The sequence below is a fragment of the Nannospalax galili genome, unplaced genomic scaffold, assembly GCF_000622305.1.
Source record: "Nannospalax galili isolate Female #2095 unplaced genomic scaffold, S.galili_v1.0 scaffold818, whole genome shotgun sequence".
Lineage (NCBI taxonomy): Eukaryota > Metazoa > Chordata > Mammalia > Rodentia > Spalacidae > Nannospalax > Nannospalax galili.
The window spans coordinates 625,920-641,438 of NW_008341874.1; the positions used below are offsets into that span (position 1 = coordinate 625,920).

At 48.6% G+C, this 15,519-nt stretch overlaps 2 protein-coding genes across 2 annotated transcripts; both read left to right on the forward strand.

The window, feature by feature from the left end:
* Nucleotides 1–964: 964 nt before the first annotated feature.
* Nucleotides 965–3,725, forward strand: Lrrn4cl (LRRN4 C-terminal like). Its single transcript, XM_008837517.3, has 2 exons — nucleotides 965–1,580; nucleotides 2,187–3,725. Exons 1-2 carry the CDS (start codon nucleotides 1,538–1,540, stop codon nucleotides 2,900–2,902), a joined length of 759 nt encoding a protein of 252 aa, XP_008835739.1. The 5' UTR covers nucleotides 965–1,537; the 3' UTR covers nucleotides 2,903–3,725.
* Nucleotides 3,726–9,719: 5,994 nt separating this feature from the next.
* Nucleotides 9,720–14,248, forward strand: Ubxn1 (UBX domain protein 1). Its single transcript, XM_008837518.3, has 9 exons — nucleotides 9,720–9,942; nucleotides 10,053–10,106; nucleotides 10,179–10,285; nucleotides 10,369–10,438; nucleotides 10,976–11,167; nucleotides 11,262–11,313; nucleotides 11,666–11,782; nucleotides 13,762–13,954; nucleotides 14,108–14,248. The coding sequence occupies exons 1-9, from the start codon at nucleotides 9,884–9,886 to the stop codon at nucleotides 14,155–14,157; spliced, it is 894 nt and encodes a 297-aa protein (XP_008835740.1). The 5' UTR covers nucleotides 9,720–9,883; the 3' UTR covers nucleotides 14,158–14,248.
* The last annotated feature ends 1,271 nt before the right edge of the window (nucleotides 14,249–15,519 follow it).

The following is a 15,519-nucleotide window of genomic DNA, read 5'->3' on the forward strand; positions in this document are numbered from 1 at the left end:
ATTGAACCTGGGGCCTCTGCAAGAGCAGTCAGTGCTCTTAACCACTGAGCCATCTCTCCAGCCCCCCATTTTCTTTCTTTCTTTCTCTCTTTTTTCTATGAAAAAGGAATAGACAGAGTTTATGAGCAGATGGTTGTGGTGGTTGGGGAGTGGGTAGGTGAGTACATCTGCACATTTGCACACCTGTGGTCTCTGAGAAGAAAAACCATTCTGTCTTCTGGCCAGACATTCTAAGAACATTATACTCCCTAGGAAGATTTAAGATTGATACAGTTAAATTAATCATTTAGTCTACGATCTAATGACCCCAAATATGCTCATTTTTTTCTTTTTACCTAGCCAAGCACAGTGGTGAACACCTGTGTCCCAGCTACTCAGCAGACACAAGAGGATTGTTTGAGCCCAGGAGGTCAAGACTGACTTAGTTGTTTGGGGGTGAAGGGGTTGTTAGTTTTTAGGTGTGGGTTTCTTTTTTAATAGTTTTTTAAATAACTAAATTTTTGGACTTTTTTTTTGGTATTTTTGAGACAGAGTCTTCCTGTAGCCCCAATGGCCTGGAGCTCACAAGAGTTACCTCTGCCTCCCCGAGTGCTAGGATTAAAGGCGTGAGCTAGCACACTCAGCCAGTTTTTGATTGGTTTATTTTATGTGTATGTTTTGCCTGCATGTATTTACGTATTATTTTGAAACAGGTTCTCCCTACATAGGTGACCCTCAAACTTGTAGCTAGTCTCCTGCCTCAGCATCCCAAGTATTTGAATTCCAAGCTTTCACTATCATACCCAGCTCTGTGTTGGTTTATTTTCTGGGATAGGATCTCACTATATAGCCAAGGCTATCCTCAAATTAATGATCCTGCCTCAGCCTCCCAAGTACTGAGATATTCAGGCATGTATGACCACACTCAGTGCAGCAGTTTCCATTCATGATCCAAGAAAAGGAAACCTATTCTGGCCCTAGCAGGCTTCCCACACCATCCATGTGATTCTCATCTCCTCAGGGGAGGGGGATAGGGTAGGGCAGGTCTGGAGAGCTGAGATACATCATTCTGGCCTCTACACCCCTCCCTTCTGTCCATTGGGAGGCAGAAGACAGGAAATGACTGCCATGATCCTGGTAGGATTTTTTTTTTTTTTTTACAAAACATCGTTTTGTAACTTGGCCCTATACCATCCACAGCTGTTTTCCTGTCTGATACCAGCCAGGTGGCCCTCCCTCCTCCTCTATTAATACTCTTCTCCCTACCCCTTCACATGACTACAGCCTTTGGATTCTCCCCCTTGGCTGTTTTCCACATTCCACTCCTCTGTCAAAACCCAGGCATCCTGGCTTCCAGCTGAAACCGCTGCATGTGGCTTCTCCTATCCCTGGCCCCATGACTCAGGCCCCCTGAGAGAACCAGCCCTCTTGGCACCCAGGGGCTAGGTGGTGACATCAGATTTCAGGGGTATAAAAAAGTTTTCAGCCAAAACAGAACTGAAGATAAAACCTGACGGTGGCCTGCAATCCTGGGGACCTCTCTGCCTGATACCCGCAGATGTCTGGATGCAGATTCTCACCGAGTCAAGATCTACTCACTGGTGAGGGCCTGCTGTGGGCCTAGGAAGGAGGGCAGACAGGCAGGGGTTTGGACAGGCAGGGGTTTAGACCTCTTGGACAGGATTGCACAGATGCAGGTCAGCGGGTGAGGACTCTAGGGTCTATCCCCCGCCTCCCTCTCTTCTCTCAACTGTTCTCTCTGGGTTTTTGTTTTTGATCTCTGAGTGACACCTTTCTTCCCTGAGCTGAGTAAATTATTTCCTCTCCTTTTCTCTCAGCACTTTTCCTTATTCGTTGAACTGTTTGCTTCTAGCGCTTTGTGCATTGTTGGCCACACATCTGTTCTATGTGTCGGGCTGTAGTTCATTCTTTTTATCCAAACTAAGCACAATCAGGCGTGGTGAGGCTTGCTTGTACAACTCCTAGTGCTTTGGAGGTGTAGACAGGAGGATCAGGTGTTGAAGGCCAGCCTCATCAGGGCCTGGTGACCTGGATTCTGCAGCCAGTTGACTCGTGAGCCTCGTCATCCCCACCTCTTTCCTTTTCTCGTCTGGTTCCTCTGTGGTGCTTTCACCAGAGTCTGTCCAGGAAGGCAGGAGTTCTGGCAAGAAGGGCTGTTAGTACTTCCTTCTTCACTCCCCTTCCAGACTCCATGTTGGGCTCTACCTGCCTTCTATACCTCCTGGCCATGACCTTCGCCTTGGTTCCCGAAGCTCAGCAGTTCTTGACCCCCCAAGACTATGAGGGAGATGAGACGGTGACCACACTCTCTCTGGCTGTCCCTTGTGACTACGACAGTTGCCGCCACCTGCAGGTGTCCTGCGAAGAGCTGCAGAAAGTTGGACCGGTGGCCTGCCTGTGCCCAGGGCTCTCCAGGGATGATCAGCCGCCAGACATGCCGCGCCTGGGAGAAGTGCAAATTGTGGCAGAGGAGGGCTGTGCGGTGGTCCACTGGTGTGCCCCCTTCTCTCCGGTCAGCCACTACTGGCTACTGCTTTGGGAAGGCAGTAGGGCTCTGCAGAGGAGCGCCCCACTCAACGCCACCTTCCGCAGAGCAGAGCTGCAGGGACTGAAGCCTGGGGGTGCTTATGTCCTCTGCGTGGTGGCCTCGAACCAAGCTGGTGAGAGCCGCTTTCTTGGGGCAGGTGTTGAGGGCCCTGAGAGCTGGGGTGGCCCTTCCTTTGGGCCCTGTGGCCGGCTCACTATGCCACCCAGACCTATCACCCTAGTGCACGCAGCCATGGGTGTGGGCACAGTCCTGGCCCTGCTGAGCTGTGCCACCCTGATCTGGCATTTCTGCCTGCGTGAGCGCTGGGGCTGCGCCCGCCGTCAAAGAAATACCCAAGCTGCAGAGGAACTCTGATGGGAGCCCAGGACAACAACCCTGAGCAGGCCAGCCCCATCTGGAAGGCCCAGCCCACCCACAGGAGGAGTGTTGGGCCTGCTGCCACCTGGCACCAGCAGCACAGCCAAACCATAGTGAAGGCCTACGCAACTGACCTCTCGGCTGAGAGCCTGTTCAGGCCCCAGCTGGTCATTAGCTTCCCTGCTGGGGGCTAAGAGAAACAATTTCTCCTTGAAGGACCAGTCAGGTCATAAATGTCTTAAACTCTATGGGTATGGGGTTAAGGGGTAAATCAGATCACATTATGTAGAGACCTATATAGCCACTTAAAATGTAGCTACTTAAGGTTCTTTTGAGGCATGTCTTTAATCCCAGCACTCCGGAGGCAGAGGCAGCTGGGTGGATCGCTGTATTGCTTCTCAGAAGGGCTCTGAGCATCAGCTTCTGCTGGTGGGAGTTGACACTAGAGATACTCCTTCTACCTTTTCCTTAGCTACTACGGAGGAGCCAGCTCAGAGTCCTCTGTGTCTGAGGTCAGACTGAGGACTGGCATGAGCTGGAGAAGACAGGGAACACCCAAGCTGCTATCTGCATGCCAGTGTTCTTGTTAAAACAACAGCAATACCAATGAATTCCCCCTTACTTTTGTGTTATTGTTTATCTACTTTAATAACATCAAAGAACATTTAAAAGTTTTACATTTTCAGCTTTCATGCTCCTGCTCAATTCCATGTCTACATACCTTTTTTCTAGCGCTTGTCATCCCGTCTCAGCCTTTTGGCTGAGATCAAGTGTATGTCTATTTTTCAGAGTAATACAAATATTTGTGTTTTGTTTCTTGGTTTTTGTTTGTTTGTTTTTGGTGTTTTTGAGACAGGGTCTCCCTGTAGTGGGGGCTGGCCTGGAGCTCACTATGGCTCACTATGTAGACCAGGCTGGCCTTGACTTCACAGAGATCCACCTGCCTCTCCTCTGCCTCCCAAGTGCTGGGACTACGGGCTTGTGCCACCACACCTGACCTGGCTTTTTGTTGTTGTTGTTGTGGCTCTATATCCTTGACTGGCGTCAAGGAGGTCCTCCTGACTCAGCAGAGGACTCTGCTTCCAATGCAGAGATTATAGGCAGGTGCCCAATTTTATTACTGGAGACTAAACTCAGGGCCTCATGTATGCAAGGCAGTCACTCTACTAACTAAGCCCTAGTATACATACATTTTATTATTTGTTTTGACTTTTTACAAATATTTTACTTTTATTTGATGTGTATAAGTGTATTGCCTGCATGTATGTGAATGCACCCATGTCGTGCAATGCTGCAGAGGTCAGAAGAGGGCTTCGGATTCCCCTGGAACTGGAGTTAAGGACAGTTCGTAGCCACCATGTGGGTGCTGGGAATCAAACCCGGGTCCTCAGTGCTTTTAACAGCTGAGCCATCTCTCTAGCCCTTGTTTTGACTTTTTTGAGGCTATAGCTTAGGCTGGCCTGGAACTCATTATATAGCCCAGGCTGGCAATACTCTGCCTTCAGCCTCTTATGCACTAGAGTGTGAGGCTACGGGTATATGCCACCACTACTGGCTTTTGGGTTTTGTTGTTTTTGTTTTGTTTTTGAGTTAGTCTTACTGTGTAACTTTGACTGATGTGATACTTTCCACATAGCCTAGGGTGGTCTCAAACTTGTAGTAATTCTCCTATCTGAACCTTCTGAGTGCTGGGATTGCAGGCATATGTGAATATACCCAGTTTACGAATTTATTTACTATTCAAAAAAAATTTTTTGCAGCCAGGCATGGTGAAGCATGCCTTTAATCCCAGTACTCAGGAGGCAGAGGCAGGTGATGGATCTCTGTGAGTTTGAGGCCAGCCTGGTCTACATAGCAAGTTCTAGGCCAGCTGGGGCTACATGATCAGACCCTATCTCAAAAAAGCAAAACAAAAAGCAGGGCACGGTGGTGCATGCCTTTAATCCCAGCACTCGGGAGGCAGAGGTAGGCGGATCTCTGTGAGTTCGAGGCCAGCCTGGTCTACATAGTTCCAGAACAGCTGGGGCTACAGGGAGACCCTGTCTCAAAAAGACAAAAAAAAATTCACATTTATTGTACACACAAACACACACAGACATACATACATATACACACACACACACATACATACACACACATACACACAGGTGGCGGTCAGAGGACAATTTGCAGGAGTTGGTTTTCTCCTTCAACCATGTAGGCTCATGGGATCAAACACAGATTATTAAGCTTGGCAGCAAGTGCCTTAACTTGCTAAACTATCTCACAGCTCCTGAATTTATTGATTGATCCTTTTGGGTGTTTTTTTTTTTTTTTTTTTTTTTTTTTTTTAGATGGTTTCCCTTTAACCCAGCTGTCCTGGAGCTCATTATGTAGACCAGGCTGGCCTTGAACTCACAGAGATCCGCCTGCCTCTGCCTCCCAAGTGCTGGGACTACAGGCGTGCACCACCATGCCCAGCTTTGATTGATCTTTTTGAGACAGTGTCTGCCTGTAGCTCCAGCTGGCCTGGAACTCACTATGTAGGCTGGCCTTGAACTCACAGAAATCCCTCTGCCTCTGCCTCCCAAATGCTGGGACTAAAGGCATGTGCCCCCACACCTGGCCCCTGAATTTATTTTTAAAGAAAGTGCATGTAGAAAAGTTTGATATGCAGTACTACAGTATAAACTTTAGTTTTACTGACCTAGTATCTTTTTTAATCTTTTAAAGTGCTGAGATTAAACCCGGGCTGTGGTTATGGCAGGCATGCATTCTACCACTGAACTGTAACTCCAGGGAGGCCAAGGTTTTGGTCCCCGTGGACACTGTTCTGGGCTAGATGTCTATGCTGAGCTGAGCTATTTTAGCTTCAGAACAAGGCTAATATTACCACAGGTTTTAGGAACTTGATATTGAGAACTCAAGGAACAACTGAAAGCCACCCCTGGGCCTTGAGATGGCTCACAGGTAAAGGCACTTGTGCAGCTGGCAAGCCTGACAACCTGACATAAGGTGGAAGAACTGACTCCACAAAGCTGTCCTCTGACAACTATACATGTGCCTCCCATCATCATACACACACATAATAGTATTTTTTTTTTTTTTTTTTTTTTTTGAGACAGGGTCTCCCTGTAGCCCCAGCTGTCCTGGAACTCACTATGTAGACCAGGCTGGCCTTCAACTCACAGAGATCTGCCTGCCTCTGCCTCCCGAGTGCTGGGATTAAAGGCGTGTGCCATCATGCCCAGCACATAATAGTATTCTTAAAAAACTGAAGACACCCCCTTACCTCAGAGGACATTTTTCCCTCCATGAGATGGCTAATGGGGACCTTGACACCATCCAGGTACATGTCTCCTTCCCAAACACAAATGCTCTAAATCCAGCTTACTGTTACTTGACCCACAGCCAGTATCCTTTCCAGACTGCATCACTAACCACCCCTCCCCATCTCACTTGATCCTCCAAGAAAAAGTACTGCCATAAAACTCCCTTTAAAATGTTCTAGTTTGGGGTGGGAAGGATGGCTCAGTGATTAGGAGCACTAGCTGTTCTTACAGAGAGCCCAGGTTCCATCCCCAGAACCCACATTGCAACTAACAACAGGCCATAACTCCAGTTTCAGGATTCCCTCTTTCTGGCCTCTTCTGGCATTGCATGAACATGGTGCACTTAATATACATGCAAACAAAAAGCATAAAATAAAATTTAAAAAATTAAAATAAAATGTTCCAGTCTATGGAACATGTCTTTAGTCCCAACACTTAAGAGGCAGAGGCAGGCAAGTCTCTGGTTTTGAGGCCTGCCTGGTCTATATATTGAGTTCCAGGCCAGTCAGGGTTACATGGTGAGACCCTCTCTCAACAACAGCAAATGTTCTAGCCTGCTTCAGTGGTGCACCTCTTTCATCCCAGTGCTCAAGAGGCAAAGGCAGGTGGATCTCTGTGAGTTTGAAGTGAGCCTGGTTTACATAATGAATTCTAGACCCACCAGGGCTACATAGTGAGACCCTGTCTCAAAATAAAGTTGTACTCTGTCAAAAATAATTTGGGGGCTGGAGAGATGGTTCAGCAGTTAAGAGCATTGGCTGCTCTCACACAGGATCAGGGGTTTGGTTCCCAGCACCTTCATGGCCACCAACAGCCCTCCTTAAATCCAGTTCCAGATGATCCAGTGCCCTCTTCTGTCCTCCAAAGGCATTGCACAACATGGGTGCACTTACACACATGCAGGAAATACACTCACACACAGAAAATAAAATGAATATTTTTTTAAATTAAATAATTTAGCCAGGTGTGGTGGGGCATGCCTGTAGTCCCAGCACTTGAGAGGCAGAGGCAGGCAGATGTCTGTGAGTTCAAGGCCAGCCTGGTCTACATAGTGAGTTCCAGGATAGCTAGGGCTATAGGGAGACCCTGTCTCAAAAAGACAAAAAATAATAATAATTTGCCTGTTCTATGTAAACAACACAGAACTCTATATAGTGTCTCCTGTATTATAGGGTAAACTTTCTATCACAGGTGGGTTTGTGACACTCATCCTCAGGCTAGACCTACATTTCCTGTACTTTACCCCAATCTTCATACATCCCTTAACTCTCCTGTGAGGCTCAGACTAACTGGTCTTTTTGAGACAGGGTCTCCCTGTAGCCCCTGCTATCCTGAAGACCAGACTGGCCTTGAACTCACAGAAATCTACCTGCCTCTGCCTCTCAAGTGAGTGCTGGGATTAAAGGCATGATGGGCCACCATGCCCGGTCTGGCCTGAGTCTCTTTCAACAGCTGCTCACTCCCTTCTTCAAAGAACCACTTGAGTCTTTTATGCCCTGTAACCCGTGATCCATGATAGATCAGCAACAACCAAGCCCTGACCCCCATACCCCCACTCAGCTCTGAAGAAATTCAGAAGACTGGGGCTGGAGAGATGACTCAGCAGTTGAGAGTACTTGCTGCTTTTACAGAGAACCCAGGTTCCATTCCTAGCTGTTATAGGTCGGAGTATGCAAAAAATCACCAGCACCATTTTAAGAAAAGTAGCAAGGTAAATTTTAATTTTCTACCGGCCAGGCTATCTCCGGAGTAGAAGCAGCCCTGATGATTGTCGGGTCAGAGTTTTTATAGGATTACAGAAATATTATTCAAACAGGACATTTGTGAACCAATCAGATTTGTACAACATAGCAGAACTTTGAATCTATTACTCAACAACCAATCATTATACAGACAAGTGATAGTCATATAACTTGGCAGTCAACTTTGTAATTTTAAAATTAGTCAACTTCCTAGCCATAACAAGTATAGTAAGAAAGCTGGAATCAGCAGGTACCAGGTGGTCAGACAGTAACAGGGTAACAAGGTGGTCTTATGCTCTGTGTCAAGGTGACCCGAAATAGCAAGCGGATTACAGAAGTGAAAACAAGCTGGTTGGCCAGGTGTAAAATGTCTGGAATTAGCACATTCCATGGTTCATAGCTAGGACAATTTCCCAGGACCCAAGGTTGCCCCTCTTTTCCTTTTGGTGTGGAACAAAGTTGCTGCTAAAATGGCTCTGAACAAAATGGAGTAACTTAGGTAAGTGCTGAGCCAGTTCACTAGCTACCACATGGCAGTTAACAACTGTGGGTAACTCCAGTTCTGGGGATCTGATGCCCTCTTCTGACCTCTGTAGGCATTGTATGCATGTGGCACCCATACACGCACGCAAAAAAACTCATAAAAAAATTCTTTTAAGAAGTTCTTAAGAGCTGGGTGTGGTGGCTCATATCTATAATCCTTGCTGAGGCAGGAGGGAGGATTGCCATGAGTTTGAACTCCTCCGGAGCGACACAGTGAGCTCCAAAGACAGCCAACCAGAGCTACAGTATGAGCAGTAAAAGCCCTTCTTTAAAAAAAAAGAGTGGAGGGAGGGAGAGGAGGAGGGGGAAGAGGGATAGGAGGAAAGCAAGCAAAGTACCCTGCCTCAAAAAGAGACAAAAAAAAAAAAAAAAAAAAAAAAAAAAAAAAGAAAGAAAGAAAAAGAAAGGGGAATTTAATGAAATATTATTGTAGAGTTTTGGTTTGGTTTGGTCTTTTTGAGACTAGGGTCTCCCTATAGCCCCAGCTGGCCTGGAACTCCCTACGTAGAACAGGCTGGCTTCAAACTCACAGTGATCCGCCTGCCTCTGCCTCCCAAGTGCTGGGATCAAAGGCGTGCCCCACCACACCCTGCCAAGGCCTTTTTATTATTTTTATTTTATGTGTATGGAAGTATTGCCTGCATGTAAGTGCACCTAGTGTGTGCAACTGCCTGAGGTCAGAAGAGGGCGTGGGATCCTCTGGAACTAGAGTTATGGACCGTGGACAGGGGCTGGAGAGATGGTCAGCTACCATATGGGTGCTGGGAATGGAACCCGGGGTCTTCTGCAAGAGCAGCCAGTGCTCTTAACTGCTGAGTCACCAATCCAACCCCGTAAACTATATTTTTATTGATTACTGATGTGCCTATGTGTCGCCCGTGCCAAGCGCGTGCGGAGGTCAGAGACGACCTCGCGGGCACCGGTTTCCGCCTTCTGCAACTTGGGCCCGGGCACCGAGCTCGGATGACCAGGCTCTGCGGCAGGCGCCTGGACCCGCAGAGCCACCTCGCAGGCTCTCTGTCCACCCTAAGGTGCGTGGCGCTCTCTCAGAAGGCGGGCTTCCTTCAGCCCGCTCAAAAACGACCGTTTCGTCCCGGCGGCGGCTCCTTCCCTCAGCCAGTTCTGGCACGTGGCCCCGCCCAGTGGCGCCAGTTTTCTGGCTTCCCTCGGCCCCCGTCCACGCCGCCCCACGTGACCCAAACAGACCTGGGCGCTTCCGCTTCCCTTGGCTTTCTCGGAGGCCTTCCCCCGCCCCCGGTCCGGAGCCGGGTGAGTGAGCGAGCGAGCGCCGGGGCTGTGGCGTTGCGGGCACAGCGGCCCGGGCTGCGTCCTCCCTCCGACCTTCTCGCCACAGCAGGTCCCCGCGCGGCGGTGGCGGCGCCATGGCGGAGCTGACGGCTCTAGAGAGCCTCATCGAGATGGGCTTTCCCCGGGGACGCGCGTAAGCCAGCCGCCGGCCGGGGTGGGGGCCGCGGCTGCCCTGCGTTCCCCTCGCCTACCCGGACCGTCGCCATGGCCGGTGGGCGCCACTCATCGTGTTTCTGCCCCCAGGGAGAAGGCTCTGGCCCTCACAGGGAACCAGGGCATCGAGGCGGCCATGGACTGGTGAGCGGGCTCCGGAGCGGAGGAGGCGGGGGCGCGGGCGGCGGCGGGCTCACCTGCCTCCTTCCTGTGCAGGCTGATGGAGCATGAAGAGGACCCCGACGTGGACGAGCCTCTAGAGACGCTCCCTGGACACGTCCTGGGACGGGAGTCCACGTCCTCGGAGCAAGCGGGCCCTGAAGGTCCTGACTGGGGGGCGACTTGAGGTCCTAGGGGCGAGCCCGGAGGAAGCAGAGGGGTAATGGCGCTGGTTCCTTGTTCGTAGGGTCCGGGTCTGCTGCTGGAGAAAACAAACCCGTTTTGACTAAAGAGGAAAGGCAAGAACAGACGAAGAGGTAACGAGCAAGCCTACCTTGTGTGCTATCTTGAGTCAATCTCTTGTCCGGGCCGACACTTCTTTACATCAGGATGAGGTCACACAGAAGAAAAAGATACCCAGAAGAGCGGGGACATCCCATCCTGCTGCCTCTGCCTCCAGGCCTTCATCTCCACCCTGTATTGTTTGTTTGAGACAGGGTCTAGCTGTGGCCTGGAACTCAGTATGTATCCATGGCTTCATTCAAAGTCACAGTTTTCCTGCGTGCTGGAATTACAGGCATGTGCCACCACATGGAGCCCACAGTTTCACTTTCTTAAGGGTCATGGGGCATCCTTCAGTCCTTTCCAGTACAAATACAAGTCTGGTCATGTAACCTGACTTTTCCAGTTTTTGTTTTTTTAAGCACAGGTCCCTCTAGTCCTAGTCCCCTCTATTTTCTTACCATTTTGGTTTTCATTTCTTTGGTATACATGTTCCCTCATCTTGTTCAGATTCCTGTTATAAACTCACCTTTCACTCCATGTCCAGCTTGAGCTCTTTTTTTGCAAAACAGAATGCTGGAGCTGGTGGCTCAGAAGCAGCGGGAACGTGAAGAGAGAGAGGAGCGAGAGGCCCTGGACCGAGAAAAGCAGCGCAGGAGACAGGGGCAAGAGCTGTCAGCTGCCCGACAGAAACTGCAGGAAGATGAGATGCGCCGAGCTGCTGAGGAGCGTAGGAGGGAAAAGGCTGAGGAGTTGGCCGCCAGGTCTGGATGGTGGTTGTGTTGGTCAGCAGTTGAGAAAGACGTCAAGATTTGCGTTGTGCTTGTCTGATCCGTTTTCTTCCTGTCTGCATTCCAGACAAAGGGTTCGAGAAAAGATTGAAAGGGACAAAGCAGAGAGAGCCAAGAAGGTGGGTGATTGATTGGGAGGCTTGAGGGTGTAATGGAGTAGGTGGGTTAGTTTCCTTTTCCATTCTCAGAAAGCATGGTCTTACATGATTTCCTTGAGTTGTAGTCTGATTCTGTAGCTCAGGCTGGCCTCAGACTCATAGCAGTCCTCCTGCCTCAGCCTCCTAAGCGTGGGAATTGTAATTGTGAACCACCAAACCTGGCAGTTTGTTTTTTTTCCCCTGTATTGGAGCCTGAACCTAGACCTTTACACATGATGGTCTAGCATGCTACCATTGGGCTGTTCTCAGCCTAGGATTGTTGTTTATCCTGGTGGACCGGTTCCTACTTGAATGTTCTTACTTTGTCTTCCAGTATGGTGGCACTGTAGGTTCTCGGCCATCCCTGCCAGCAACAGAGCCAGCTCTGGTTCCTTCCTCTCCCAGCCAGGAACCACCCACCAAGCGGGAGTATGACCAGTGTCGCATACAGGTACAGATTCTGGTTTTGCTGTCTTGCTCTCAGAACCGCTTTGTTGACCTATAAAGATCTCTGTGCTGTTTTCACTCGAGTTCTCTTTGCCAAATCTCTCCCTTCTTTGTAAATGGCTTTTGAAATCCTACCTCCTCTACTCTTAGGAAAGATCCAGTTTCACCTGCCCCAGGCTTGTTTACTTCCGTACTCCTTACTCAGCATTATCCGTACCTTTGTACTTATTCTTAACCCTCTCAGATTCATACACAGCTTTTTTTTATGACATCTTGAATTTTTTATTGGTCTTTTTAAAAAATACTTTATTTTATTTATGTGTAGTAGTGCATGTATGTAAGTGCTCACATGTTGTGCAATGCCAGTGGCAGTCAAAAGGTGTCAAATTCCCCTGGAACTATAGTTGCAGACAGTTGTTAGCCAGCATGTGGGTGCTGGGAATTGAACCCCAGTCCTCTGCAAGAGTAGCTACTGCTCTTAACTGCTGAGCCATCTCTCCAGCCTCTTTTTGGTCTTCTTGAGACAGGGTCTCCCTGTAGCCCTTGCTAGCCTAGAACTCCCTATGGTAGACCAGGCTGACCTCCAACTTTGTTGAGATTAAAGGTGTGTATCATGTCCACTTTCTTCTGATTTTTTTTTTTTTTTTTTTTTTTTTGGGAGGGGGGAATAATTGGTCAGAGATTCAGGGTATTTTCCTTCCAAACAGAGCCTAGTATTTGACACCTATTTTGTCAGTAGATGTTTCAACTTTGCAAGCAGGGTGCTTACATTTGAATCCATTCCAGAAGATACTGGAGGTGCTTCCTTGCACAGCTACTAATTTGGAAGGTTTCTTAAAAAGTGAGAGATGCCCCGTGTACTACCTGGTTGACCCCCCATTTTTTGGTGATTAAAGGTTGGTGTTGTGTCTCTTTGTTTTTATTTTTTTTTTTTTTTTTTTTTTTGGTCTTTTTGAAACAGGGTCTCCCTGTAGCCTCAGCTGGCCTTGAACTCACAGAGATCTGCCTGCCTCTGCCTCCCAACTGCTAGGATTAAAGGGGTGTGCCACCACACCCGGCACACTTTATCCTGATTTATAAGATAATAACTTCATCCTTGTCTTTGTGAGGTAGTCCTTTCTTTAATCACTTAGTGAAGCGGAGCATAAGTAGTTGTTCCTTAGGCTCTTTAAACGGAATTTGTATTGGTTCACCTCTCAGAGGAAGGTGGGGCCAGTTTTAGTTCTTTCTTTCCTTACTTTGGGCACTTCAGTTTTGCTTTTTTCACTTTTTTGCTTGCTTTTTGAGACTGGAGCCCACTATGTAACCCTGGTTGGCTTGGAACTCAGAGATCCACATGCCTTTGCCTCACAAGTGCTGGGATCAAAGGAGTGCACCACCATGCCCAGCTTTGTTTTGATTTTTAGAGTCAGGGGTGGAGTGGTGTCTCTTGCTATGTAGTCCTGGCTGCCTGGAGCCAGGCTGGTCTTGAACTTTCAGAGATCACCTGCCTGTGTCTCTCAAGTACTGTGGGCGTTCAGCAATGCGCCACCACTGGCTTTGTCTTTGAAACAGGGTCTTACTATGTAACCCTAAGTAGCCTAGAGTTCACTGTATAGAGCAAGCTGACCTCAAATGTGTGGTGATCCTTCTGCCTAGTCCCATTGTTGGAGTTATAGGCATGTGTCACTGTGTCTGGCCTTACTATTGGGGGTGGGGAACAGGGTATAGCCCCAGCTGACCTGGAACTCAGATCCACCTACCTCCCTAGTGTTGTGGGGCCACCACCCCATTTATTTACTTAATATTTTGTTATTTTGAGAGGAACTCTCATGTAACCTAAGTTGGCCTTGAACTAAATCCCTTCTGCCTCCAGCCAGGGGTGGCATGGAGTTACCTATTTAAATCAAGCTTGTTTTGAATGTTTAAAGATCTGTGTATCTGTATCTCTGCCTCCCAAATGCTGGGATTAAAGCTTATAGTACTCTCTCCCTTCCCTTCTAGGTTAGGCTGCCTGATGGGACTTCATTGACCCAAACGTTTCGGGCCCGGGAACAGCTGGCAGCTGTGAGGCTCTATGTGGAGCTCCACCGTGGGGAGGAACCCGGAGGAGACCAGGACCCTGTGCAATTGCTCAGTGGCTTCCCCAGGCGGGCTTTCTCAGAGGCTGACATGGAGCGGCCTCTGCAGGAGCTGGGTATGTCACCTGAGACCAGGAATGAGGACTTGAAAGGGAGGCGGGTATTCCTGGGATCGGTAGAGGAAGTACTTAGTGGAGATAGTGTCCAGGAATTGGAGGGCCAAAAACCAAGCATCCTTTTGATTCAGGACCTTTTTCTTCCATCTCCAGGACTTGTGCCTTCTGCTGTCCTCATTGTGGCCAAGAAATGTCCCAGCTGAGGGGCCTTCAACCCATCATTACTCTCTGACCTCTTCATCTTTGATAAGCACTGACATCTTCTTCCTAATAAATAGATCTTTGAGTTCTGTATATGCCTGGCTCCTTCCTGAATGGCTAGGAGGGACAAAGAGACGGAAAGAAGCTGAAGGGGAGGCATTTGGAGTAGAACCTCTTTCTCATCTTTAGTTTCCAGCAAAGACTTCTGGGTCTCATAAGCTGCTTCAGAGGTGGAGAGGAGAGGTACTGGGGAGAGGATTGCGGGGAGTGGCACCTTTTGCTTCTGTGCATAAGATGGTACATGAGGTTTTAAAATCCTTACTGGCTATGTGCCTGGACTTCTTTAAGGTTTATTTATTTTAATAGTCTAATAGTGCCTATTTCCTGGACTCTTGTGCGACATTAGAATAGTGCCTGGCACAGTAAATCCCTGTTAAGCATTGGCTAGAATGAGTAGGGTGTGGTTGGTTGGTTATGTTTTCTTTTATTATTATTATTATTTTTACTTTACGTGTATGTGTATTGCCTGCATGTAGGTAAGTGCACCCATGTCGTGCCATGCCTGTGGAGGTCAGAAGAGGCTGTCAGATCCCCTGGGACTGGAGTTACAGACAGTTGTTAGCTGCCATGTGGGTGCTGGGATTCGAACCTGCGTCTTTTGCAAGAACTGTCCTGGAACTATGTAGACCAAGCTAGCCTTGAACTCAGAGAGATCCGCCTGCCTCTGCCTCCCAAGTGCTGGGATTAAAGGCGTGCGCCACCATGCCCGGCCTTTTTATTTTATGTGTATGCATGTAGGTAAGCGCACCCATGTGCAATGCCTGCAGAGAACAGAAGAAGCCTTCGGATCCCCTGGAACTGGGGTTACAGACAGTTGTTAGCTGCCATGTGGGTTCTGGGATTCGAACCCAGGTCTTCTGCAAGAACAACCATTGTTCTTAACCGCTGAGCCATCTCTCTAGCCCTTTTTTACTTTTTGAGACAGGCTCTCACTGTGTTGCCCAGACTGGCCTTGAGCTCACTTGAAACCTGGCAAGCCTTGAATTTGTGATCTTGCCTTGGCCTCCTAAACTGCTGGAATTAAAGGTCCACAGTCTTAAGTGCTTTATGTGTCCTGAGAAAGGTAATACTTGCTGTCTAGGTATAGGCATAATTAAGCACTAGTACCTCTGCACCCACCTGGGAAGCCTGGTTCCAGGCCTTCTCTGCTAGACTCTCCATTGACCCTCTCCCTGCTGATCTCCTTGCCCTAATGTCTTGTTAGATCCCTGCTGACTGGCTCTTACTCTTGGGCACAAGGTAGAGGCCACAGTTAAAGATCAAACAGCAAATGTAATAAGCTTAGGACAACACCAACAGCAGCT